This window comes from Pelecanus crispus, chromosome 3 (genome assembly GCF_030463565.1).
Source record: "Pelecanus crispus isolate bPelCri1 chromosome 3, bPelCri1.pri, whole genome shotgun sequence".
NCBI classification, from domain to species: Eukaryota; Metazoa; Chordata; class Aves; order Pelecaniformes; family Pelecanidae; genus Pelecanus; species Pelecanus crispus.
Window position 1 is genome coordinate 21,079,785 of NC_134645.1, and position 27,947 is coordinate 21,107,731.

General features: G+C 35.9%; 1 protein-coding gene across 1 annotated transcript in view; it reads left to right on the forward strand.

The window, feature by feature from the left end:
* The window catches only part of RYR2 (ryanodine receptor 2), a 456,789-nt gene extending 429,287 nt beyond the window's left edge, over positions 1 to 27,502 (forward strand). The window contains exons 95-107 of the mRNA XM_075706907.1: positions 513 to 599; positions 1,444 to 1,662; positions 3,910 to 4,040; positions 4,677 to 4,719; positions 7,401 to 7,534; positions 14,803 to 14,863; positions 16,216 to 16,362; positions 18,254 to 18,388; positions 20,707 to 20,863; positions 22,452 to 22,516; positions 23,818 to 23,918; positions 25,615 to 25,666; positions 27,407 to 27,502. Coding sequence (XP_075563022.1) covers positions 513 to 599; positions 1,444 to 1,662; positions 3,910 to 4,040; positions 4,677 to 4,719; positions 7,401 to 7,534; positions 14,803 to 14,863; positions 16,216 to 16,362; positions 18,254 to 18,388; positions 20,707 to 20,863; positions 22,452 to 22,516; positions 23,818 to 23,918; positions 25,615 to 25,666; positions 27,407 to 27,502 — 1,428 coding nt within the window. The remainder of the gene's footprint in view (positions 1 to 512; positions 600 to 1,443; positions 1,663 to 3,909; positions 4,041 to 4,676; positions 4,720 to 7,400; positions 7,535 to 14,802; positions 14,864 to 16,215; positions 16,363 to 18,253; positions 18,389 to 20,706; positions 20,864 to 22,451; positions 22,517 to 23,817; positions 23,919 to 25,614; positions 25,667 to 27,406) is intronic.
* The last annotated feature ends 445 nt before the right edge of the window (positions 27,503 to 27,947 follow it).

The window sequence follows — 27,947 nt, forward strand, 5'->3', positions numbered from 1 at the left end:
CATAATGTGAGAGAAGCTTGCTACTCATGGTACTTAGGTCACAGATGAAGTTTTTGCTGATTGGTAAAAACGCAATTGATTTTGGAATAGAAAAAGATTTAAAATAAACTTATATGCAGGCATCTTTGTTTCTTGCTAAAAGTAACAATTTGCCATATGCAAGAATATTGAAATACAGGGAGATTTCTGTATTACTATTACATTGTGATGATATCTCTGTGTTGTCTCTAAGTGTATTGAGATGGTAATGAAAAAGATGTAAGAGGCAATTAGAAATCCTTCATCACTTTCTGCATGGAGTGAAACAAAAGGTCCTTTATCCAATACTGCACGTGCGGAGTAGGAGAGAATTTGTACAGTACATAACTCAAAATATTTGATTTTTTCTTTTTTCTAATTCTATTAAAAAGCTCCATAGGGGGAACAAACGAAAAAACGCCATGCAACAACGTAATAATGATTGTGGTATCGTTATTAAACAAAGTATATTTATGTTCTGTTTCTATTTTCAGAATTATTTTGCACGAAACTTTTACAACATGAGGATGTTGGCGTTGTTTGTTGCTTTTGCCATCAACTTCATCCTGCTTTTCTATAAGGTAAACTTGTCCAAATACTACTTTTCAAGTTGTACACTGAAAAACATTCAGGTTTTGTAGACAGTATACTATGGTAAAACTGCTTAGCCTAACAGATTAAATACCTGCTTCACACTGCCACTTCAGAAATCTAACATGGTGAGAGCTGAAGTGTTTGTGTGAAGTAATAATAGACCTCCAGTACACAAACAGCTATTTACAAAGTTCTGTGCTGCAACAGAGGCAGCAGACTGTAAGGTGTACCCATGCCTCAGATGCTCCATTTCACAGGACCGTGACCTAGCCAAGCCCAGCCTTCACTGGCAACTTAAACAAATGCATGTCAGCTGAGATGTTTTCTTGTGCCGTTATGCTCCCCTGAGAGGGTGTGCACAGCAAGAAGTCACATCGTCTTAAGCTGCCTAAGACTGATTTCTTTGTCAAGACTTTTGGTATCATTAATAGAACTCTAGAGTCTTCAGACTTCAATCAGTTTCTGGCAGAGCACTGCTGATAAAGACTACATGTGGGAATGTCAGGAGTTGACTGGGTTTCTTCTAAGAGGGCTATGCCCCTTCTTGAATTTGAGCTGATAAAATTCAGCATGGCCCAAAATTGCTACCATGGACAGAGAGTGGGGAAAAAAAAAAAAAAAGAAAATGCACACTATCACAGATTGGTATAACAAGATGAAGGGGTCTCTGCAAGGTGTTCTCTGTGGATATTTTTATGCAAAAAATCTGTTCATCAGAATTATATTGTGCTAGGTATCATTGTTTTCAGTTATACTACGTAGGTTATCGTAGCGTACAAGCTCCTGTCAAAGGAATACAGCTGCAATGTTAAAATTAAGTGATTTAAACAGGTCTCCACCTCTGCTGTGACAGAAGAAAAGGAAGTTCCTGTGGTATCTGCTGGTGAAAGTACCAAGTTGAACAGCCTGGAAAGTGACAACCAGAGGGTCATTGCAGTGCATTATGTCCTGGAAGAAAGCAGTGGCTACATGGAGCCCACGCTGCGGATTTTGGCCATCCTACACACAGTCATCTCATTCTTCTGCATCATAGGGTATTACTGTTTGAAAGTAAGAAAAATTGAACATTGTTTGTTCTTCTAGCTCCCAACTTTTTCACCCACTGAGTGGTATAAATTGGAACAAAGTCACAGCAACTTTGCTTAAGCAGGTTGAGGGACTATGTGAAAACACTGTTCTGTGTCACCCACACAGAAATTGTGTGTGAGGTTATGTGTGAATTCAGGAAGTTACAGGCCAGAGCCTGATTTGCTGGGCTGGCACTGGATCATAGAATCAGCATTTGCACTGTTACCGTGTCAGCTAGACAATTACAGCAGTAACCTGTATCAGAAGCTGCTTGTGATTGTCAAAGACAAGCTGTGAACACACATGTCCAGAAGAAGCTAGATGACGCTGTCTGCGTTACGAGTCTGTTAACTGGGTCATTTGAGAAGCATGCAGCAGTTTGGACTACCAGTACTTCATGTTGTTCCTATATACAATGCCTACTTTTCATACACACTCTGGTGGTAGTGTTTTGGCAGGAACTTAAGCATCTTTTAAGGAATAACGTGCAGAAGATCTCTGTTAGGGATGTAAGAAATAAAGATGCCACATTTATTGGCAAAATGCTGCTTCTGATTTACGAAGACCAAATGCCATAAACTGCTGGAGCTGAGAGGAGTGTATCTGGGATGTACTTCCCCGATTTTTACACTCTTTCCAAGGCAAAATCTATAGGTCAAAGTGCAAGATAGTCCTAAATTAAATGGACCTTTGCTATGACACAGTATGGCTGCTCATTTGTCCTTACCATTATAATTTCTTTATCATGCTTTTATGTGGTCCTTGATATTTTTCTTTTCCTCTTTTAATGGATAATACTTTTTCTATGCTAAAAAGACATGGTCTGCATTTGTAGTTGAAGCAAATGGTCATCATACTACTGCATTAAGTGGTTGATTTTCATCTCTGCCTTAAGTGGCTCTGCAGGTCAATAAATACTAAGACATGTTTTCCTGTTTCATTGATTGGCATGCAGCATGAAAGTTTAGATTTCTGGCTTTTGGGATGTCCTCTTCTCCCACCTCATAGCTTTTTTTTTTTCCACTCTGACTTTTTATGCTACTTTCCCACATTGTTTTTTTGAACTACGTTTATTGTCTGCATAGAAGGGAAAGACATTATTATAATCATTTGCCATAATGAATTGTCGTCTTTCCAATTCTAAAACCCTGAAGAAAAGACCAAATATAGTTTCAGTCTCTGTCTTTGGAGAGATACTGCTTTCAAAATTAAGTCTTCATAACTGCAGGTCTGTGTATGATATGTTTGCTTCTGGAGATTGCTCTGCATGAAATTCACTAAATTTTTCTCAATTAGCTCTCTGAAAATAAGATTGGAACTATTGTTACTGTATCTAATGCAATCACCATGCTGCTTGAGTAGTCTGATTTTTATTATTACTATTTCAGTATATGCATGTCCAGTCTTGACTAGTAATACAGTCAAGGTGGGTAATACAGGGTGGGTGAATTTTGGGGACCTGTAAAATAATTTCAGGGAAGAGTAGGGTTTATTTTTTGTTGGTAACAGATTTCTAAGAAAAATCCAGCCCACTGGGACCACTAGTTATATCTGCTTTCTCGGAATGTACTTTTGAATGTCATCCAGCTGATGAAAGAGAGTTGTAGGTAAAGCCTGATCCTTACTGCTCAGGTATCTCAGCTGCTGGCAAAGAACTACAGAGCACAAATCAAGTATATGAAATGTGAATGTGATTTAAGGATTTTTCTTTTACTGCTTCCAGTCTTTTTTTTTGCTTCCTGCTGTGAAATCACTTTGCTTCCCACTGTGAAACCTCAATAATTTCTTTAAAAAATGAAAGGCAACCTCTAACACCTTTGGGTATCAAAATACAATCCAAATGTGTGATCCCAAATTAATATGTTGGAACTAGAATTTCTAAGTATTTAAAAATTATTTTTATTTTAGCGCTCTCTCACTTGACTAGCTCTAATAGCTCCATAGCACTGAAGAACTATTTTTATTTGAAGGATCCCTTTTCAGGGTTTTTGGCCATCTTTTTACAACTGTGTGGTACACTGTAGTTACCTGATTTTGAATGACCTGTTCCTTGTGCATGTACACCTTTGCAGTGTTCTGGGCAATTGTCAAGTCTTTTAATTTTTTTAAATACTGTTTTTGCTTTGTTCAGTTTTCATACTTAGTTTTTCGTAACAACCAGCTTCTCTTAAAAATTTGCAGACATGTCAGTGCATTTAAAATAATTCCTGATATTGTTTTCAATTGCAGGTTCCACTGGTTATTTTTAAGAGAGAAAAGGAAGTGGCAAGGAAATTGGAATTTGATGGGCTGTATATAACTGAACAGCCATCAGAAGACGATATTAAGGGACAGTGGGATAGACTTGTAATCAACACACAGTGAGTTTTTACCTACTCCGTCTCTTTATAGCTTTGCAAGAAATTGTTCTTCAATCTCCACAGTTCTATAGTTGATCATGCAACTTGTCTGAAATAAACAATTGAGAGGGATATATTTCTAGCAAGGATATACAAAATATTTCAGGCACCTGTTACGCTAATGCTTACTATTACTTTTTAATCTTATTCATTCCCAGGTTTTTGCTTTAAAATTATTTCTATTCCATAAAAGAATTGCAATGAATTTCTTTTGGCAAGCACAGTGATGATTGCGTATTTCTGTCAGTTCAAGAGTGAACTGTGCTTTGCATCCTTTTAGTGTCTTTTGAAGGCTCTCCTTTAGGAACGTATTTAAAGTCCCAACACTCTGCCTGGTGGGACTGTGTGATCCAACTGCTTTAGAGCCCTGTCTGCAGGCGTCGGCTCTGCCGCTCTTTCCCAGCCACATTAGCATGGTAGGCTGAACGCCATTTGGCCACTTTCATTCCAGTGACTTCACAAACGACTAGCTGCCAATAGCAACAACAAAGAGCTTCTTAGAAACAAAATCAGTATGTAATTTTTATGGCATCTTAGTAACTACTGCATCTTCTCATGATTGCCTAAAATATAATCTTGTTTATCTGTGTTTTTCAGGTCTTTCCCAAATAACTATTGGGACAAATTTGTGAAAAGAAAGGTAAGGCTTATTTTTAAAAATATATATGAAGTTAAAATAAAGTTTTAATGCATGTTTATTTTCATGTTTGAAGAAATGTGGACTACACTTCTTTGAAATATAACTTCGATCAGCGTAGATGTCTGTATTTACCATTTTAAAATACACAGAATTCCTTACTCAACTCATGCTTACAACTACTTTTGTGTGGTTTGGATAGTTATTCTTTCAAACTTTTTCTATGTGCAGCTTGTTGTATGAAACAGGAATTCAAATACATTTATGAAATTCTGTGGAGAATTTCTGTGTACACTTGAATATATATTGCAACATATGTAGATTGTTTTGTCTGTGTGTATTTACATTTACATTTACATTTACATCCGTGCACACAGAATAGAGAGTCCCTCACCTAGGAGAGGGTTAGAAAGGAATTTTAATGAGAAGGTCGGACAGATTGAGATGTTTAGGCACAGGGCATAGTCAGACAACTGTACTGACCAGCAAACTATATACATGCATCTGGCCCTTTTTGTCCCTTACCTCTTTATTTTCCCACACTTGTTCCTCCCCAAATCACCTAAATCCATCCCTTTTCCCACCTTTGCTTCCTCCCTGTAACATCCAAGAATAAGTTCTGTGCAGTCCCCAAATGCTCTTCCTTCGCCATCCCATAACGTATGCCACATCCCTTAGTAGTCTGAAAGGTGATCTGGAAAACTATTCCCAATGGCTCATCTTGGTGGGTTTCAGACCTGGACACTGGAGCTGAGGGTCTCCTGGGACAGCCCTGGGAAGGGACCAGGCAGGGTGTCCATTCATTTGGAGTCTGTAATTTGGGTTCCTGCCTGCCGTTATGCCTCTGTGCTCCTCTAGGCTTGAGGAGATGGGCCTTTAATGGGCTGATGGCTCCTGTGATGGGCCTCAGAGTAGCTGGGGCAGGGTATTCTTTGGACTCTCCCCCAACCATTGTCTCTCGGTGGTCCTCTGTGAGTGTGCAGATGAGCTTTTGTCACGTAACCTAACAATCTCTCTCTCTCAGAAATGGTCCTCCATAAGCAGAGAGTGTAGAAGTTCATTTCTTATGAATGTTCCATCAAATGTTTTCTCAGCTTGCTCTTAGAAAATAAATGTTAGGTATGTACCATAGCTTACAATAAGAATAATCTTCCTAGTGCGTTTGGTCACAATTGAAAAAGAGGGTGTCTATGTTGTTGGATCAGATTTACCCTTCCTTCACACCATTTAATGCCAATCTTGAATCACACTTTCGGAAACATGTCTTTTTAGATGCTTGTAGCTTTTCTGCTTCATAACAGTTTTAGGTCAACCTGTCTAAAAATTAAGTTGTCTATTCATTTTGCTGTTGAAAGTATTTTTTTGCATATTTGAAGCTCTTAGATACATATTTCTATCTGTCTATCTAAGAAAAGAGGAGCAAGTAGCTTGCACAGAGTACTCAAGAAAGAAAATAACATTGCTTCTGTCGATGTAGTAGGTCAAAGAAGGTTCCTATTAAAAGGAAAGGAGCATGGTTTTAAATTGTGTGCGAGGTTTGGTACTTTATCTTTGGCTGAGGAACTGCTCTGCATAGATTTAAGTGCCTTCAAATACGGTATTTTGCAAAGAATGTTTTCTTTTTTTATATATGTATTTAAATTTGTATATAAATATACTTAAATCTCCAGCCTAGTGAATGATCCACAGTCATGAAGCACTGTTTTCAGGCATGTGACAAAGAAGGCTTGTCTCTAAAAATCTGCAAAAATATCAATAAAGATTTAAAGCATTGCTTATTAGAAAGCTGGTAAAATACCACCTCACCTGCAGGATTAATTCAGTTATGATCTTGCTATCCAAAATTTTGTATTTCTTTGAGTATTTTTTTTAAAATGAGAAGATACAGATAATATTTAGGAAGGAGCTGTGTGTTCAGTGAGAATGAGAGCAAGTAGATGTTCATTTCCAGAAAGTTTCTTATGAAATATGTTAAATTGTGTAAGAAGGAGGTAGGGGATAGTTTGAATTCACTGAAAATCATTTTTAGCTGTAACTCTCTGTTCAAGATCTTTAGATTCCTACATATTCTATGTGTATTATAGTTTCATTGCATTATTAACTAACAAAAATAAGATCATAAAATTATGCAATGGAGCTAGTTAATAAGTGAGGACATTTTTCACGACTATTTCAATGTGAAATACTTCCCCTTAAAAGAAAAAAAAAAAATCCAAGACATTCAGGTTATTTAAAAAACCTTTCTGAATAGAATAAATATGGTTTGTTGGGTTTTTTTTTCTTAAAGGAATAACTAGTAAGGGTCAAATACTGTCTTTAAGACATCTTATTTTAATCGGAGCATTTCACATAGCTAGGATATTCAAAACATCTCTTTCTTGTGTGACCTCACAGTGTATTTTTTTCTGTCAGTGATGGTATTGATTTATTTTTCTCCTTCTGATGGGTTGCTTTCCTCTTCCTGCTTTCATTAAATGAGTAGGAACATCTTATCTTTGACACCTACCTCTTGCCTCTATTGAATTGATTGCAATTGAGCAGAAAAAAAATTACTGACTCATATGATAGATGGAAACAAACAGATGAAAAAGATTGTATATGTTAAACCTCTTGTCTTCAGAAACCAGGCTAAAAACCAGCTGGTCTACCCAACTCTTTCTCTTGAATATTCCTTCTAACTGTAGGTCATGGATAAATATGGTGAGTTCTATGGCCGTGACAGGATCAGTGAGTTACTAGGAATGGACAAAGCTGCTCTCGATTTTAGTGATGCTCGAGAAAAGAAGAAACCAAAGAAGGATAGCTCCTTATCTGCTGTGTAAGTATTTGCTTCTGTTTTGTTTGTGTGATTGTTTTTTCTTTTTTGTTTGGGTTTTTTTGTTTGTTTGTTTGGGGTTTTTTTGTAAGGTAAAATCAAGCATTCAAGGTTTGTCATTCAGCTTTGAATCTTGTTGCTCTTTTAAGTATAGCTATATAAGATAAATCAATCAAGTTGAATGTTATAGTGAATTTATTTCATTATAGACAACGTATATGCAGGACTCCACTGTTGTTTATGTACGAAGATTTAGTTTAGTGCACAGCTGCTTGAATGCATCGCATTCCCACTGTTTTGATAGTGTCATTACAACAGGGCTGGAAACTTCTTTTCATAGTTCTCTCAGTTCAGCTCAGCTGGAAAGAATGGGCAAAGTTGGCACTGTGTGTTCTGATTATAAAGAAATGATGGAATAAATTTAAGTCATAGTGATAGTGACCAGTAAAATCTAGGAAGTTGAATGAATAGTCTTCACATCTTTTTACGATTTGTTTTCCCTAAACTGTGTATTTGCCTATCATCTGAGACCTGGAAAAAAAGGTATTTGCCTATCATCTGAGACCTGGAAAAAAAGCCCCTAGATATTCAGAGTAATTTGTTTTCCTTTGTAGGGAAGGGACATCCTCAGTTTACTAAAGTACTGCAAAAATGTTTTTTCCAGTTCTGTGTTACAAAAAAAAAATACTGAAATAGATAGAATATATTTCAACAGATGGACTTTTAATGCTACAGATTCTAAAGTAAGGGTTTATTTATAGCTTTCTTTAAAAGCAACATTTTATCAATGGGTTTGCAAGGATTATATGAGGTAGACAGTGGGACCAGTAGTAGATTAGAATTGCATTGAAGCAAGGGCTGATTTTGTAAAGATGGATGTTTAATATCAATCTTTTGTAACGATGGATAAATAAACCTGAAGACCGTCTAAACACTCAATCATGTGCAGTATTAAGGCCCAAGGACTCTATGTTGTTGCAATACTAAACAAAATTTAATATTGTGGCAGAAGAACTTTCCAGAATACTTTCTTACCTGCTGTTTTGCTGCTGGATTATAGTAGGACCCATGCTTGAGTTTAGAAAATTTTTTTTTTTATTTTTATTACTTTTATTATTGGTATAAAAAGAAAATGAAACTACTTTCCCTTCCCTGTGTGCTCATGACTCATTTGGGAAGAAATTTGAAATAATGTTTCTGTGAATACTCTTGAAAAAACAGACCAGAATAAAGCAGTTGGAGAAGGCTGATGAAATACTTAATTTCAGAATGAGGCCTGAAGGATGCTAGTTTTTTGTTACATCTCTAGTATCTACTCCATGTTGTATACATTAAAAAAAAAAAAAATTACAACCTCATCCATCTTTCATGTTCTCCCTGGAGAAATAATTCCATACTTATAACAGATGAATATGCTGTGGGAAAAATAAACAACTGTGACAGAAATTTACAGAACCGTTCGCATAAAATTCCTATGCTTCAGGAAGGTACATGTATCCACTTTTTACCAGTTTCAAAAATGAACACTAATGAAGCTACTAAAACTTAGGCATATTCCAAATTCAACATGTGAAATACATTTACAGTGCCATGAAGACAGAGGTGGGAAAAGCACTGGAGTTGAACCCTTACTGCACCACTTTTGGGAGAAAAAATGGAGAATGGTGTGACCTGGTGCAGATTCCAGCTCTAGTGCCTCTGTTTCTGTATGTCATAGAGTCATGCATGGCAGAGTCCTTGGGCCTTAATACAGCACATGATTGATTGTTTAGACGGTCTTCAGGTTTATTTATCCATCTTTACAAAAGATTGATGTTAAACATCCATCTTTACAAAATCAGCCCTTGCTTCAGTGCAAGGACGTGGCCCAGACTGAGGCCAGCCCAGATACACATGTGTGTCTCAACACAGAATGGAAATACAGCATGTAGCATTTCCATTCCCAATACAAACAAACCAGGTTTTTCTTCTGTCTCCTTGACCCCTAGCTCCTACTATTTCTTCCCCTTTCCTGTGGGCAAATAACCTGGTATTCCCTTCCATCTGTCTTTCTGCAAGGGACTCAGAGCACTCACAAGTGACCGTGCTCTTTCAAAAGCTCCTGCCCATCCCACTGATAACACTGCAAAAAAAAAAAAAAATCCTCAGTGTACTGATATATTTTAACTCTGGAAGAGCCATTCAGCTTATGGATGCAGTCTTGAGTATTTTTTAAGTATATATATGTAAATTTATAAATGCATATTTAAATGTTTAAATAATTATTTAAATATATTGCACTATTATTTAAATATAACCAGCTAAGGAGGATGATGAAGTTGGAGCTTTACTATAGATTAGACAGTAAAGACAGTTACAATTTGCACACTGGGATTGAGACAGTGCAGTGTTTTTCCATTGAATAAGTTTCCCTTCTGGGGTAGATGGTGTTAAACTAGCTACAGCATGTATGAAGTATATTTGAGAGAATATGAAAGACACAAAGATGAAGGTTATTTATCAGAGGTGTCATAGTGAGGGTTACCTCTCAGTCCCTTTACCTTCCTAACTGCTGTTGGTTCTGCCGTCATTAGTCTAGTCAGAGTCAACAGAAGAGGCAGCTGAGGCTCAAGCATCTGCAGTAATCAGTGACATAAGGCTAATTTGGGGGGAAATAAGCAGGGCTTCTGTTGAATGGTCATGTGGTAGAACAATTCTTCCCCTTTCAAGAAGAGAAAAATGTAAATAATTTTCTCCTGGAAGATGTGAGATTTCCATAGTTCCATTTCCATGACACAAAGACAAACCATATCATAAATGTGAAGTATACAAAGAATGAGTGCAGTTGACCTCAGAATGTGAAAGAGGTTGAAAGGTCTTATTCTTCCTTGTCACGAGAAACAATAACCTCGGTTTTCAAAAGATTCTGGAGCAGGTAACTCCCTCGTTAGTAATGTAGTATCTTGGCGAACAGTATTGTCTCTGATAAACTAGTAGACTTTTCCCCCAGGTCTGCCTCTTGCCCGTAACGGCTGGTGAAAAAGTAAGGGATTTTATCTGAGGTAGTTTCTATACCTGAAGTCCCAAGATTTATACCTGATATGATGTCACCACAGGATTTACAAACCTGTGGATGTGCCCGTTTGTCCAAAAAAAGTGTATATCTGCAAGTGACTAGTGGCTTCAGCCTTCATGGTTGAGAGGCAGGCTCATATTTTCATTAATGATTTTTCTTATAGCTTTAGAAAGATGGGTCATCTTTCTGAACTGTTTTCTCTTTTAGATTAGCAACAACCTGAAAGAACCTTTAACAGAAAATTTTGGCGTCTGCTAAGAAAGTTAATGTGAAGAGCTAACTAATTAAAACTGACTCTTCCCAGTTTTAGTTCATCTGTCATTTTGGAAAAAGGTTAAATGCTGCTGTAAGGCTGTTTTTCAGTTTGAACTTAAGGTAATGATAGTGGTTCCTCAGCTGGCAATGCCCTGTAGCTGCTCTGAACAGCTCTGATGTACAAACATTAAAATGATTCAGGCTGAAAAGTTCAGAATTTTCTGATTCCAGTTAACATTAGTATCATTTGATTGCCTAAGGTTTTTTTTTTAAAAGGAAGAATAACTTTTGAAAACCTTCTGTCTTATACTTGGAACAGCTGAATGCAGTAGACCTTAAGAAAGAAGCCGTAAGAAGTCTGGGTGTTGTTGAAGGTGATGAAATACTAGTGCAGGTTGCAGCCAAACGCAATACAGGCAATTTCTCACAGTTTTCCTATTGCTTATTCACATTGTGCATTCTCACACTGTGCCGTCGTTCCCTGTCACTAAACTCAGCTACTACAACTACAGTGCTACAGTGTATGCAATCTGTTCAATGGTGCAGGAAGTAGTCAAATAAAAATTCATTCAGACTAGGAAATTCATCCAATATAATACTAATGCTATTCCAAAGGAAACTTGAAACCAAAATGTTACTTTCTGATTCACAGCTGCAGAGCTTAATTTTTATATGACTTCATATTCTTTTAAGTCTTTGAGCTACTTGATCAAGGTAGTGAGCAGAAATAAACAGAGGAATGCAGTATTATGCATGTTATTATTGCTTTGCTATCCATATCAGACTTCCTTTAAAAAATGAAGATATGGAAAAATGAGAGAGTATCCTGCCTGTCTGTAAGTATTCCTGTCTGTGGTGTTTCATACGCAAGACAAATATAGTTATGAATAGGTGGAATGTGGTCACAAGAATATGCCTGACACTAGAAGTGAGTGGTATTGGGTCAGAATAAAGTAAGAAATTAACTTGCTACAATCATATTTTCAGAAATAAATTTCAAGAGGTTTTGGTTCATTTTACCACCTGAATATGTTATTGAACAATATTTGAATGTATTTGAATGAGAAACCGTTCTTAACATTTTTGACCCTTTTTTTTTTTTTTTTTTTTTTTCCTTTTGGGACAGTTTTCTATAAATTTTGATTTCTTTAATAACTCAAATTTGGGGCTAGAAAATTTGCCTATAACTTGAGGTTGATGAAAATGGTATCAGCAGCTCTTAGCTGTGCTGGATTGTTGTTGGAGAAGCCATTTGATTGTTCAAGAAGCATTCCTAGCTTTGGTGAAATGGCAGTATGCTAGATTTATCTTTGAACACTCTGTGGTATCTGGAGCATAGCACAGTTTGGGGACCTTTGAGACTAGCATGATTCTAATAATTTCTTTCAAGATATGAATGTGAATTTTGTTATGGACGCGTATTTCCATCCCTGTAAACTTGAAAGCCTGTTAGAAAAAAACTTGCACCTTTTATTTCTCTAGTGTATGTAGTGTGTTTGTCGTAAAAATACCATCCCTGCAATCCTAATCAGATAGTAAATGTCATCCAGTGACTGTGGCTTGAGTCACCATGGAAGAAACTCAGATGAAACGTTAGGCTTTAGTTTCTACAGAGCTGCTGTCTACCATGAAGGGAATAATGAAACAAAACCAATTGCTGACTGGGCCATCAATGTGCCTAGTAAACTGTGATCAACTCTCATTCTTTAAAAAAGTTTCATGCCAATTTATGAGAAGTTTTAGATTTGTTAACCTAGTAATTTGTTGCCTTTGCATAGATAAAAAAAAAATAAACAAAGGAAATGGTAATAAAAGAAAATTAAAATCTGTTGAATCTTGTTTAACTAGATAATAGACTCTAGAATTCACCATTAAGTCTCTGTGCTTATGTTATTTTTGTCTTTACAGAGCATTAATAATATAATTGTGCCCTTTTGCCTGCTCTAGAGCTAAATGTATAGTCCTGTGGAAGTTCACTGAAGGCAGAAAAGTATAATTCACTGTGAATAAAGGGTAAAAAAATTGACCCTAAATGAGTTACTGTATCATCTAAATGTTTTCTGCACAGAAGTAAAATGTACGTATGAAAGATCTGTCATGTGTAAATTTGAGAGCAAGGGTCAAATCTTTCATAAATCAGAAAACTTCTACTACATTTCTTCTGCTTTTCCCTTTTTGTTCAAGCAGACTAATACACTTCAGAAGGAAAAACGAATTTTTAATTAAAATACACTGCAGACTATTTGGAGTAGAGGTCTTGATGTAAGTTTGATTTAATGCTGGTTTTTTCAATTATAGTATCTCCACTTATATCTATGTAGTGTTTTTACTTTTATACAGGGGGTTCAACTTGAGTCTTTTGCCTTTTAGCTTCATGTATAAAAATGGTGTTAGTTTTTGGTTGTATTAAAGAGTAAATACTGTTGCATATAAGTAGGAGTTTGGTATTTTGATGACAAAGTATTCCTTGGGAGTGTAATATTCAAATAAAACCTTTATTTTTATGTGTTTAGTGGCTCTGGCTATACAAGTAAGAAATTTGGAAATCAGATCTTGATAGACCAGGGTTTAACTCTTGGTATTCTGTCTAAGGCCTCAGGTAATTCCGTACAAACATCTGGCACAGAAGTAGTACTGCTTTCATATATGGCAGATGTATGACATCTGCCAGCATTATTTCTACTTGTTTAGTCATTGTCAGCAGCTCTTCTCTTTCAGGAACACTGAATTCACTCACATTTTAAGGATAAAAGTAGGACAGGTGACATTTTTCATGCTATTATTTGTATTTGTTCCTGAATTGTGATCCAAGTTTAGAATTTTTTTGTGTCAATATAACACAGATGATCCAAACCTTTCCAAAAAGAAAAAGTCAAAAACTAGAGAGGGCAAGATACAGTTACAAGCAAAAATTGTATACATCTTGTTTGGTAAGTTAGTTGTATCACTTCTCTGTAGAGGAAAAAAAAAATACTTCAAGAAAATTAATGGGTTTAATTCTAGTGCAAAAAATGTAGCTTAAAGTTGAGATATCTTTTTGTGTTGATAGAGTAAGAGGAGAATAAATACCTGAAGGTGTTAATTAAAGAAATACAAGGGAAAAATTTGGAGACAGTAGTTTACAATATCAGTCTGTACAACATAAAAATTTGTTGAAGAGAGGAGAGCAGTAGAAGAGACTAACTCGCTAATATAACAAAGCAACAAAAACCGCGGAAGATACTGGGAGCCCAGACCTGGACCCAGCACTCCAGGTATGGCCTTACCAGTGCTGAGTTAGAGGCGAAGGTTCACTTCCCTCAACTGCTGGCAACACTCCTCCTCGTGGAGTGCAGGGTACCATTAGCTGCCTTTGCAGTGAGGGTGCATTGCTGGCTTATGCTCAACTTGCAGTCCACCGAGAACCCCAGGTCCTTTTCTGCAAAAGCTTTTAATATACATTTCTCTTTCGTTCACATTTAGTCCCAATATCAGTGGTAAAAGCAAAGGACACAAGCCCTGAGATTCATTTCACCTCACTTTTTGTATGGCCCAATGTATGCTATCATAACTAATGGTAAAAAATTTGCATTTTGGGGTGCAAATTCTCTGACCTTTTTTGACAGCTACTTTAGGCTTAGATGAGTCACATTTTAAAAAAACAAATCTCTCTTTATTCATGGATTATGAAGACAGTTCATTTCACTTGTATGTATATGATAAAATTGTAGACATCGATCAGAATTAGGTCTGATGAATCCAAACCAGTATTTATTAATTTGTTTTTCTGCTTTTTTTTTGGACAGGTCCATTCCAGAGTAAAAGTGTGAATTAGAACAAGGTTCTGATGTATTTCAGCTTTTGGAGAAATAGATCAGCTGTTATCTCCTGTGTTTATGTGACAGCACACTTCCTACAGATTGTGTTGTGTTTTCCTATTGTGTTTTGATATAAAATACAATTTATCTATTTATTTTTGCAGGCTAAATTCCATTGATGTTAAGTATCAGATGTGGAAATTAGGAGTTGTTTTCACTGATAATGTAAGTTCATCAGTGTGCGCGCATATATATATATATATATATATATATGTATATACTCACCTTCTAAAATGCAATATACTCTTGTTAACCCAAAGTGCTTCAAAGGCAGGTATGAAATACTCTGGGTTATATTTAATTTACTACATAGCTGAAGAAAATCTTGGATGCTTAAAAAGACATTGCCAAAATCTTTTCCCGGTTACATAGGTATCAGTCTATAGAACCTCAGTCAATTCCCTCCGGCTTCTGATATGCTTTATTCAGGAGCAATAAGCAAGCAGTGCACTGCAGAATTAGAAAACTGGCTACATAAATTCTAATTGCTATTTTTCTTATTGTTTATAAACTTTATGAACATTTGAGTATTCCTGGAGCATAGTCAGATCGGTATAGTTAATATATGTGGAATTGCTAAAATTTGTATCACTACAACTGGTAGTAAGATGTGACACAGAATGAGGCTGATGATTTTAATAATTTGAAAAAATAAGTCTTTAAAAAACACACAAAAAGGAATGATAAGCAAGACTGACTGTTAAAATACCTTGCAGTTCAAGAAGTCACTCATCATATAATTATTCTCTTCTGATTATCACTTGCCTAACTCAGCTTGTTTTACTGGTGGAAAAAATGGTTGGGGAACCAATTATTTCAGAACTAGGACTGCTGGAGAATGAAAGTATAATCTGACTTTAGTCAGGAAGAGTGGAATGATAAGTCTCCAGGTCTACAGAAGGCATGATCTGTAAAGAGGTAGTTTGTTCAGGGTTAGGTTTTTTTGAAGGGAGGGGCTGTAATTTCTCTTATAATTTCTATTACATTCTCCAATAAAAATTAAATGATAGAGGAAAAGATTAAATTAACATTTGTAGTAATAGTAAACTACTTAAATAATACATAAATGTTTAAGTAGTAGTTTTAGTCGCTTGAATTAATTATAAAATTCCTTTTATTGCTTGCAGAGTCCTTTAATTTGTCATTAACCACCTTAGGGCTTTAATATTTTAAAGTAATTATTTAGATATTCAGAAACAAAACATCATTTAAATCAGAAAACCTTTTTACATTAGAAACATTAACAAATAAGTGTTTAACAATTTCAAAATCAGTTTTTACAAATTAAAATTCAGAATATGTCAATTTTGACCATGTCTTTGTATTTCCTGATTTAATATTTTTGCACAAAGAGAAAATTCTAAAAGATCTATAGAAAATTCTGTTTTAAAAAAAAAATTGTTTTCTATTTAAAGAAAATACATTCAAGTAACTTCTACCTTTCCTTAGTGTTTTGAATTAAGTTAAAGATAATAGCAATGAAGTTTATTTTATGATGTACTTGTTTTTTCTCTTAGTCTTTCCTTTACCTAGCGTGGTACATGACCATGTCAGTCCTTGGCCATTACAACAATTTTTTCTTTGCTGCTCATCTCCTTGACATTGCAATGGGATTCAAGACATTACGAACTATCCTGTCGTCAGTGACCCACAACGGCAAACAGGTATCAACTGTTGTCTCTTTCCAGCTTTTTTACTTAAGGAGTACACAGGAAAGATCACTTCATGACTCAATTCAGCTGCCCTGCAGATTGACAACAGAATTGTTCTTTCATCATAAACTTTAGAACTTGGGTCAGTGGGGAAACTAGCCAATGGGATTTATAAGCATAAGAAAATGGGACGAGGATGTATGACAGTCTCTAGCTGCTATGAGCAACTGTGTCATAAAGTTGCTGTTCAAAATTTTTTTCAAGATTCATCTAAAGAAAGGTCCAGTTGAGATCCAATTACTCTTTCTGTTAGAGGATTGTTTGAGAAACTCAACTCTTCGATAATAAGAAATCTTTTCTTAAAGAAGCTATGAAATCTGAAATTGTATTTCTGATTTAAGTAAAGAAAATAACTAAGGCTTTTCGTTTACTGAGATCTGTTGTAGGAATGGCATTTAGTGTAACCTGAGACAGTGTTCCTCAAATCTGATGGCCTTCCTAGTTCAAAGGACCTTTGTAAACAATTTTTAATGATAAAAAAGCCATCCTTGGTCTGCTTAGAAGACCTTCCAGCAAGGCAGCTAATATAATTCTTATTCAAGTGGGCTGGGAATGATAACATAAAGGTCTTCTCTTTTGTGTATACTTATGTGCTGTTGTAGTAAGATGGAACTTCAGTTCTGATGTTACACAATGTAGGTGCTTTAGAAGTCTGGTAGCAAGTACCATTTTGAAATTTATCAGTAGCAAGTTATTTTTCAGTGTTTATGTTTTTATTCTCTTTTGTTTCAAGCAAGTTTGATACTAGAGAAACATAAAATCATTAGCAATGATTTTTTTATAAATGAAAAGGGTGATTGATTTCGTTTAATTCTGTCTACAAGTGCTCTGTCCTTGTCAACATTTTTTAAGAACTAATGCACATTTTAATGGACACAGTTTATATTTCAAAATAACTAGTGAAGCACATGACATGTAGAAAACTCTTGAGTATGAACTCACCTTGGCAAACTGTTATTTGTTTTAATTTATGTGGGAAACTTACGTTTCATTTGTGGAACAAAAATTGTGTCTTCAAAAATGTTACATAAATCAACATACTGCATTCCGTGCCCTTTAAAAAACAGAATTTCTTAAATTCTTAATTCTGATTTCTTAAAAGAACAAAAAGGCAAAAAAATCAGTCTGCACCTGGAAAAAGTGAAGTATTCTAACTTTTAAAAGTGGTCCTAAAGTTTTACCAAATTGTCTATGAAGTAAGGGGGCATTATGATAAGGAACTTTTTAGATCTGGCAGCTATGCAAGTGAAATATCAATTTGCAGGATATTGCAGTTCACTTCCAGCTGCTCAAGATGGAAGGCAAAATTTTAATGATCCTGCAGTTGAGCAGTGGGGTATTTGTTGCTGCTTCTCTGAGGTAGATACTAAAACGTTAGGAACAGTTTGTTTTATATGTGATTTCATAGATGTAAACAAAATTGTTTTGGCAGTAAATTAGTAGAAATACTATATTGCAATTATATAATAAGTGATATTAAATAGTAGTACTATTACTATTAGGTAGTAAACTTTCAGATATTTTTGATTGTGGGGGTTTTATATGATTCTAATGGATTGATTGTGTATGTATCCACTAGATTTTGCAAGATTTGTCTGTGTTTCTGAAGCACAGTTTTCTTCCAAAATAAAACAGGTGAAATCATGCACAAACTTTGCATGAAAGTATGCAAATGTGTTACCAAATATTACCAAGATATGCAAGAGGCAGAGAAAAAGTAAAGAAAATTTTCCTTCTGCTAGTACATCTAGATTATTGTTACTTTACTTCTCTTTTTGCAAAGAAAATTGTATAGCATAATTCCAGGGTAGTGTTATATCCACTTTATAATTTTGTCTTCCAGCTTGTCCTAACAGTGGGATTACTGGCAGTAGTAGTATACTTGTATACAGTAGTGGCGTTCAATTTTTTCCGCAAGTTCTACAACAAGAGTGAAGATGGTGATATGCCAGACATGAAATGTGATGATATGCTAACAGTAAGTCTTATTTTGCTTTCTGGATTTTTTCTTAAATGGTCATGTTTTTGTCCTGATGTTCTTCTAATTCCTATTCATACAGTCGTATCATTAACCAGCAACAGGAAAGACTATAATTGAAGGCAAAGGAACAAACATAATGAACATCCCTAACAACTAGAATACACCCTTTGTATGTTAAACAAACACCTCTATAAATGAACAGAAGAATTGTGATGGTATTCTTTGCTATGGTTTCTCAAAAAATGAAAAAGAACTACAAGCTGTGAAGCTGAGCTGAGTCAGTTGAAGGACAGTACTTCTGAATCTTGAGGTTCTACAGGCCATTCAAGGAGGAGGGTCAGTTATAGGCAAGGACTTTCGTAAGTAATTTAGGTACTGAAATTCTTTTTTAAGATGGGAAATCCATTAGTTTCCCTTAGCATGAATTGCCATGATTATCTTCAATTGGTGATTCTGTTACTGAAATCTCTCCTGTGCTCAGAAGCACTGAAAATTATTTTGTACTTACTGAGACAGTGCCAGGCTTTGATGTTGTGCATAGTAGGTAGAGCTTAAGTCATGAAGAATTTCCAAGATGCACTGCCGTTAATACCCTTCTAAAAGCAATCATGTACAACAAAGTTGAATATATTTCAGTATGTTATGCAATGTGAATCACTTCCAGGAAATTGACACCATTAAAAAGCCCGATAATTAGATAAACTGTGGAAGCAGACTAGTATGTCTATATTTTTGTCCAGTTTGGGACATTCAGTACAAGAAAGACACAGATAAACTGGAGCATGAATCAGTGGAGGGCCAGTAAATTGTCAGGTGCTGGAGCACTTGCCCTGGGAAGACCGGCTGAGGGAACTGGGCTTGCTTGGCCTGGAGAAGAGAAAGCTTCGTAGTGGTGGGGGAGTGTTAAGAGCAGCTCCCTAGTGCCTGCAGAGAGGTTATTGGGAAGACAAATCCAGGCTCTTTCCAGCAGTGCATGGCAGGAGACCGTGGACATAAAGTGGAAGAAGTTTCTGACTGAGAAGAGCCAAGCAGTGGATCAGGTTGCGCAGAGAGATTGTGCAGTCTCCATCCTTAGGAGATTGTAATGACCTGACTGGATAAAGCCCAGAAGAACTTTGAGTTTATAGTGGACCCTGCTTGGAGCAGGATTTGCACCCGAGACCTCCCAAAGTCCCTTCTGACTTGTCCTGCTCTGTAATTTTCTGAAAATACACTTACAAAAGGCTACAATATTATACAGGAATGAGTTAGAATAATATGTGATATGCTACAAAATCAGGGTTGTCTTTTGTAAAAGTGGTAAGACTTGCAATGAGATGTTAAAAAAAAAAGAAAAATAAAAGTACAGAGAACATATTTTTAGTTTTAGAATTAGAAAAATAACTTTTAAAACTTTTTAGATAACTAACACTACATTCACTCATTAAGTTAATGATTGACTTTCAATGGTGAAATAAAAACTATCTCTAAAAATTTTTACATTTTTCAGCCATTGGTGACTCAGCATTGTATGTTACTATATCAATTTCTTACATAACGGATTTTGGGCGTAAGTGTAGCCTAGAAGTAAAATAATGGATTTTTTGTATGGTTAGGTTTTAGGAGTTTGTTATTGTCATCACTATTTTTTGATAGGGAGTGAGAACCCTGGACCTGCCATTTGCAAAGCTACTTAAAGAAAAAGAACCAATCCCCTGCTCCAGACCTCTGAGAGTGATATCATAATTTTCTAGTCAATTATAGCATGATAAACTGGAAATTTTGCTTTGTCAGCATCCCACATAACTATACCAAGAGACCTATTATACCACTTTCCATATCATAGCTGCACAGTACTAGTCTGAGCCTTTTTCCATCATTAGCTTGTCCTCTGCACAAACATTCTCAAAGGTTTTTTGTTTGTTTTGTTTCGGTTTGTTTTTTAAATTTTTGTTTGAAATGCGAAAGATGGGGAAAGTCATTCACTTTTGAGCTAGGAAAATGGAAAAGGAGATGGTTGTGGTGGTAATGGTATTTCCTATCTGCACATTACTAGAACGATTGTACATGATTCATGGTGTGCTGCTGGGCTTAAGGTAGTTGAACCTCTGATCTTTTTAAACTGCTACATAATGACAGAACATGAAATACTACAGCCTCAGCTGCACAGCAGCATTTCACCTCCCTGAGAAATATACATAAGCTCAAAGGGGAGAAAAAGATGACTTGACATAGTATAGTTGCTAGACAATAGACCATTACTGAATTTGCAACAATGGGTATTTTTCCTCTTAGGTGCAGACAAACTTTGTATCCCTTTGTTTTGTGTTTTCTAGTGCTACATGTTTCACATGTACGTTGGAGTACGTGCAGGTGGAGGCATTGGTGACGAAATAGAGGATCCAGCAGGAGACGAATATGAAATCTATCGGATTATCTTTGACATCACTTTCTTCTTCTTTGTGATTGTCATCCTGCTTGCAATTATTCAAGGTATATGTTTGTAACCCGTGGTGAGACCAAAAGCATTGTTTAGTAGTACAAAGATCTTAGTGCTAGAATCACACACCTAAGATTCAACCAGGACACGAGGGCAGATCATGAAGCATAGATTTATATAGCAAATCACACCCAGCTGGCTTTTATCCATATGCTGTTTTTCCTAGTCTCTGTGAAATCAACAGTCTCTAACTGGATCAGTGGAAACAAAAAAGCTCTTTGCTGTGGAATACTGGTGTCACTACAGTTTCTGTCTTCTCATTGCCCTTTCTAAAAGCGTCCTGTAAATGATCAGCAAGAGAAGTGATTAAAAATCTTGTGGCATACCTTAAAATTGTCTTTCAGCATAACCCACCTTTTGTGAGCTTATGTGGACAAAATCGGTAGCAGGTGCTGTCAGTATTCCCCCTGCCAGCATCTAATAATGTTCTTGACTGTCTGGCAAACCTTCAGATTGGTGGCCGTGGTGTGAAAATTGCAACATATCTTTAAGAGTTTTTAATCTTTCCTTACATAAAAACCTCTGTTTGGTGTGATGCCTGCTTGTTTGAACAATGTCAAAAAGTAAAGGAAGGTGCTTGATATGAAACAGCTTTAGTGTATCCAGGTTAATGGCAATGGAAAGTCAGCTGCCATCAGGTTAGCTTCTGAATTGGAGAGAAAGTATTTGACTGATAGTGTGGCTCGCTGTTGTAATCAGGATAGTCGACACTGAATTTTGGGAAGTCAGGGTTGGGGTTTTTTCTATTATGTTTGTATTAATGATTAATGTTATCACCTGAAGTACTTAAAAGCCCCCTGTCTGTTTACACATTGTACCTTCAAGAATGACCAGTTTTATGTCCTGAAGTGGCGTATCTCATACTGTTTGTTTCTTCATTTTCTGATTAACTGAAGAGTAGAGGCCTTCCTTAGCTGTCAAGCTTTGAGTATAATTCTCATCTGGTATTCATCAGTTTTACAGCACAATAGTGTCAATAATGATTGTGAAGTTAGTCCTTATTTGTATTGGTGTAAGTGAAGGGAGGATCATAAAAGAATTCATATTCTGAGCTGTAGAGCCTGTGGTGGTTTTTTTTTCTTCTTTCTGTATCTCTCTGAAATGACCGCTTACTTCTGTAGAGCTCTGACAGTGGAACCTCATACTACATGAAACCATAATGAGAGAGGATGCACAGAGCTCTGGGCCTCTCTGCATCTGCCGTGTAATAAATCCCTGAACTCTGTTAAACGTACAGTAATTTTCTTTTCTATAAGAAAGCCTCCATCACTGTAAAACCACATGCATCTTCATGTACTGAGTCAAGATTAGAGCACTGTCAAAACAGAAGTCTGCTTGTCCCATTTTATAATTCCAAATGGTACTGCCAGCGATGTTACTGGTAGCCGTTTTCTTTGACTTGCTCATTTTTCTTCATGTATTGAGTTGTTTTTGTGGTCTTTGGAATGTACATTGGCTTCTATTATTTCTGCACAAGATTCTCATTTAATATTCTTTATCAGAGTTATCCCTGGATTTCCAAATATTCTTTGTCACAGTTCTGTTCTTGAACTTTAACTATCATTTTAACTTAAACCCTAGGTTTAATTATTGATGCTTTTGGTGAGTTAAGAGATCAGCAAGAGCAAGTTAAAGAAGACATGGAGGTAAGAACAACCAGTTGCTGAACCATACTGTATTTTCAGGTTTCATGAATAACTGTTTTCAATCAAAATATGATCTAGCTAGTGGATAGTTTTTTTAAACTAAGAGGACAATACAGTTCTGTACATGGTCCAATATCATACAATGTCCTGGACGAGATTCTACTCTCACGTCTCAGTTTGTTAGATGGAAATAATAACTGAGATTTTTTTTTTAATTGACTTTTTTTTTTTTTTACCTATTAAAATACAAGAACTTACGTAAGTAGTTCTGTTAGTACCCAATAAATTCTTCTTAGACAATTTTATGAAAACTCTTCTAGCATCCAGGTTCTGAATAGCATTTACCACTCTTTGCTGCCTCCTGTGAAAGAGGTATGCTATGCTTTGACAGGTGCTAGCTGCTACCTTGCATGTCTCTTTGCATGGGACACAAACCCAGGTTGTCTAAGCTGATATTCTGCTCTAAGCATATTTTGGATTTGTTTGCCAATTCCTAGTATGGATTTTTTTAATACCTCCAGATCAAGTGTGGCCAGTTTTTTGCTGTCAGTTAACAAAAATTCAGACAAAAAGCCTAACATCTTATTTTCTCATGACTTTTTAAAGTTTAGATTAATCCCTGTATCTTCATTTTTGTAAACAAGAAAAATCTTTGTACATTGCTTTTTATTATAATGAATTACATGCCTGTGGCTATTTAAGTCTTTTGGATCTTCAGACTAGAGGTTTCTAACACAGGGTATTAACACTGTCATGTTATGGTTCATCTCAGATGTAATTTTGTTTGGTTTATCTATGCGTGAAAGTATCCTGTACTTGGTGGTTTTCTATTCTGTCGTTTAAGTATGACTGTAAGAACTCAGAAAAGTGTTACAAACCTACTGTGTTTTGTAATCTAATCTTTGAGCATATTCAGTTACAGCTGGACAAGCACAACAGGCATTCAGGTAAACATTGCCATATGTTACAGTGACTGCTACTTAAAGTGTTAAAGGAAAATAAAAAATCAGCTTTGACCATTGTATGCCATTCTTTGTCCTGATACCTGTTCACTTACAGCTGGCAAAGATTTTTTTTTTTTTAAACAGTAAGAAGCTATTCTGATGGCAGTTAAAACTCTGTTCAAGTGTTTTGGCTGAGGTATCCAGTCCCAATCATTAAAAGAAAAGCCTTTTTGTTCAACACGTGTTATACATGATGCATTGACATTTTCAAGAAAACTGTTACATTGTTATTGGCCTTTTCTCAAAGGGGGGCAGTGTTATATATAGTGTTGAAGTGCTCCATATTCTTTCTTTTAGACGAAGTGCTTTATCTGTGGAATAGGAAATGACTACTTTGATACAGTGCCCCATGGCTTTGAAACACACACACTGCAGGAGCACAACTTGGCCAATTATTTGTGAGTACAGTAAGAATTAACTTCTCGCTAACTCATGACCCTTGCAGCCTCTGCAAGTATCTGATTAGCTCTCGTGCATAAGTAAGAGTCAGTATTGTTTAGCTTTGACATGCACTTATGCTGTCTGAATATGTAATTCTGTGGTGATAAGAGCAAGGAAAGAACAAACTTCATTACCTTGTTTCCAGCTTTGTTGTGACATGCCAAGTTTGTGTGAGCTAGGAAATGGAAACCAGGAACTTAGTATATGGCTGCGGAGGTGTTGTAAAATTGAATGTGTTGTGTAAGGTACAGAGGAACGGTGTGATCTGGCCTGGAGACTGATGGAGAGAGTGCACAAGCAAAGGAGTAAGGCAAAAGAGGGAAAAACTTACATTGGACAAATTTTGAGTGGAGTGCTGAGGCTGACTAAGAGATCCCAGGACAAAGGGAGGCAGGAGAACTGGAACGAGGAGTTAGAGAGTGGAGGGATCAGACCAAGGGCATCAGGTCCACCTTTGGAAAATCCAAGCAGAGCATCAGTGACCACTAAACTTGGTCTTTTTAAATCTGGAAATAAAAGCATTTATCAGGTCCACAATCACTCTATCATACTGCTCTTCTCCTGTTAAATATATAAGAAAATGCAGTGCCAAAGTGTATTTTATACTAGTGCTGTCGCTATGGATGGTTTGTGACTTCATGTCTATAAACTAGTACTGTATGTGCACAAAATAATGAGGCTCTAAAGTCAAACATCCCTATAAAGAACTTCCACCTGAAAAACAGGTTGTGTAAACAGAATACATTAAAAGTACCATCATGTGGGGTTTTGTTCCTGCTTACAAGGTACTACACAAATGACATACTATAGCATACTTACTCTAAGTGCGTCATTCTGAGGAAATGTTTTTTGATACTTATGTGCATGATCATATTTTATATTTTTACATATGTTTGGAGAGAATGTCTATTATGAATGAAATTTTGAAATCATCACCTAGTGTCTGTCAGATATCTCAAAACCCCAAGACTCATGTATTTTTAAAATTACTTCTTTTCTGCTCATGCTGCTCTTGATTTACATACACTAGTAAAATATTTGCAACCTATAATTTCAATAAGAGAAATCTCTTAATCATCTTCAGCATGTCTTACTCCTTGTGGGGAGAGGAAAAAAAAGTTCCAATGACTATTCCCTGTCTGCTTCCAAGTTGGTGTTCATAGGCAAGAAAATGTCAGATTAGAAAGCTGAGACAATCTTCATTTAACCTGAGTTGCTATTTACTGTAAATCAGACTGAATCTCCTTAGAAGTCCTTTCCAATCTTAATGATTCCTAGTTTTTACTTTCATTATAAATGATCCAGCCACCAAGCCAGGAGGCGTGGGGTTGCTACTCTACTCTATTGGTTTAGTGGTAGACTTGGTAATGTTAGGTTGATGGTTGGACTAGATGATCTTAAAGGTCTTTTCCAACCTAAATGATTCTATGATTCTTGCATTTTAGCATACTATTCATTGAACAATGTGTGAATGTCAGCAGTGTCAGGAAAGTATATTTAATGTGTCTGGGAATATTTTCATAAATAGAACTCTGGAACTTGTAAGTCCATGAACAGCATTATCACTGTACCTGCTGAAAAATATCCATCCCTCTGTGGGTTGCCTAATGTTTCCAAATATTGTATTCATAATAGCTGTTTCTTTGCTTGTAGGTTTTTTCTGATGTATCTTATTAACAAAGATGAAACAGAGCATACAGGACAGGTAGGTTGAACAACTCTATGAATGTCAACAGTTATTAAATATGGCTCTAAAATAAAAATAATTCAGACTTGCCAAAACTATGAGTATCCTGATTAATAGCTCCCTATATGGTATGTAACAATTCTCATTCTTCTAAACAGTTCTTAGGGCTTTGGTTGCTTAATGTTAGATTGAGTATCAATTCTGTAGTACTTTCTATTCCTATTTTATCTGACCTGTTATTCTTAAATTGTTACTTCCACAAAATATAAATACAGACTATAAACAAAAATAATGAGAAAAAGGACATTTAAGCAATGTGTGAAAGCAGCACTATTCATTTCTCCCTCTTGATTCTTTTTTAATAGTCTTTGTCCTTTATCTATATATCTATTTATCTATATATAATCTTCTATGTCTACATTCCTGGATAAGTCCATACGAAAGAGCTTGTGTGTATATTTAAAATGAAACCTGTGAGAGAATTTTTCCCTGGAAGTTTCTTCTTTGCTGTTGTTCTTTCAAACTTCTGGCATTTTAAGTCTTCTTCAGGGAAGTTGAAGAAAGTCAGTAAAAAAATCTTATCAAATTTACAGACTATTGTTTTTTTCTAGTGATAGTCTTGCAGCTGACTAAGCAAACGTTACCACATTGCAGATCAGAAAACAAAAAACCTGAAAAGCATCATATACATAGCCCTGCAGATTTGGGTCAGAGGGATGATTTGCTATAAATCTATGTAGCTTACTCTTTCTGAACTCCAATGTATGTACTGGCCAATTAGAATTATCTTCTTGCATAAATCTTCTCAGCTTTGTCCAGTATCAGATTTTATGTATTTGCTTTGCTATTTTTGAACATCCATTTGTCATTTGAGTATTTCATATTAAATGAGATTTTTAAAAAAGTATTTTTTATTTGCATTTTCTTTTTTCTTGGCATACAGTGTGTCCTACTATATTCACTGAAGCCAGATTTCTACTAACTATTCGGTTTTGATACTGTTAGCTGATAATTTGAAAATTGAGAGTACTTCATACTACATAACTTCTAGGGACATGGTTTAGTGGTGGACTTGGCAGTGTTAGGTTTACGGTTGGACTCGATGATCTTAAAGGTCTTTTCCAATCTAAATGATTCTACGATTCTATAACTTGTGTAACACATGTCCTTTCTACAATGGAATTTGTATAATACAAAGCACATTTAAGTGGTGTGATTAAAATGGAAATAAACTGACATATCCTTTACTATTCTCCGGACTGCCTAGAGACAGAGCCTTACCTGAACAAATAATCAGAAAGAAAAAAAAAAAAAACCACACCACTGATTCAGAAGATATCGCTCTTCTACGAAATACCTTTAAAGGCCATTTTGTTTCATGTGTATAGGCATGTTTTGAAATGACTGATGCAGAAATTCAGTCAAATTTCTATGACAGAAAATATTCTGCTTACCCTGGTATTTGTCTCGTGACCAGCTTTAATTGAGCTTTACAGTGCTTCTGGATGTACAATAAGAACTAAACTACCTGTTCTCTTCTCTGTGTTTCTCTGGTGTTTTTTGACTAGGTAACAAAAATCTAAAAGCTATTCTGAACTGATCAAAATCATTAACATGATTTTGTAGACTGATATACAACAAGCTGATATGCACAGAGTCAAAAATTGAAGCAGTATATAAATAAAATGAAAAAAAACCATCATGGTTGGTGTTTTCTCATTGAATCAAGTTAAATTGTATAAATTGTGTTTCCTTCAGGAATCCTATGTATGGAAAATGTATCAAGAACGGTGCTGGGAGTTTTTCCCTGCTGGTGATTGCTTCCGAAAACAGTATGAAGACCAGCTCAACTAAGCAGAGATGAGGATTTCCAGGCGAAAATATGTCCATGTATTTCCCAACTCTTTTGGGAATGTCTAACATTTCTTCAGTCCCCAAAGCTGTGTGCTTTTTGGAGCACCAAAGCTCTGTTTTTAATGACCCAACTGCACTTTTATTTTCTTGTGTATTTGCTTTGAGAACACTGGAGTAATGAACAATGAAAAATAACAGCAGCTCTGGAAAACAAACCAACCACTTGCACACACAAAAGATATCCCTATACATAACATGCACACATAAGAAGAGACTTGAGACAGCTTATTTCTGAAACTGCCAGCTGATGCCCTTGTCTATAAGATCACACATGGGGTGACATGGTAGCAACACTCATTCAATCTGTTTATTTCATCATTCTAGAAGGAACTATATGTAGTTCGCAGAGCACTGTAAAAGATTGTTGTGGACACTAAGATGTGGG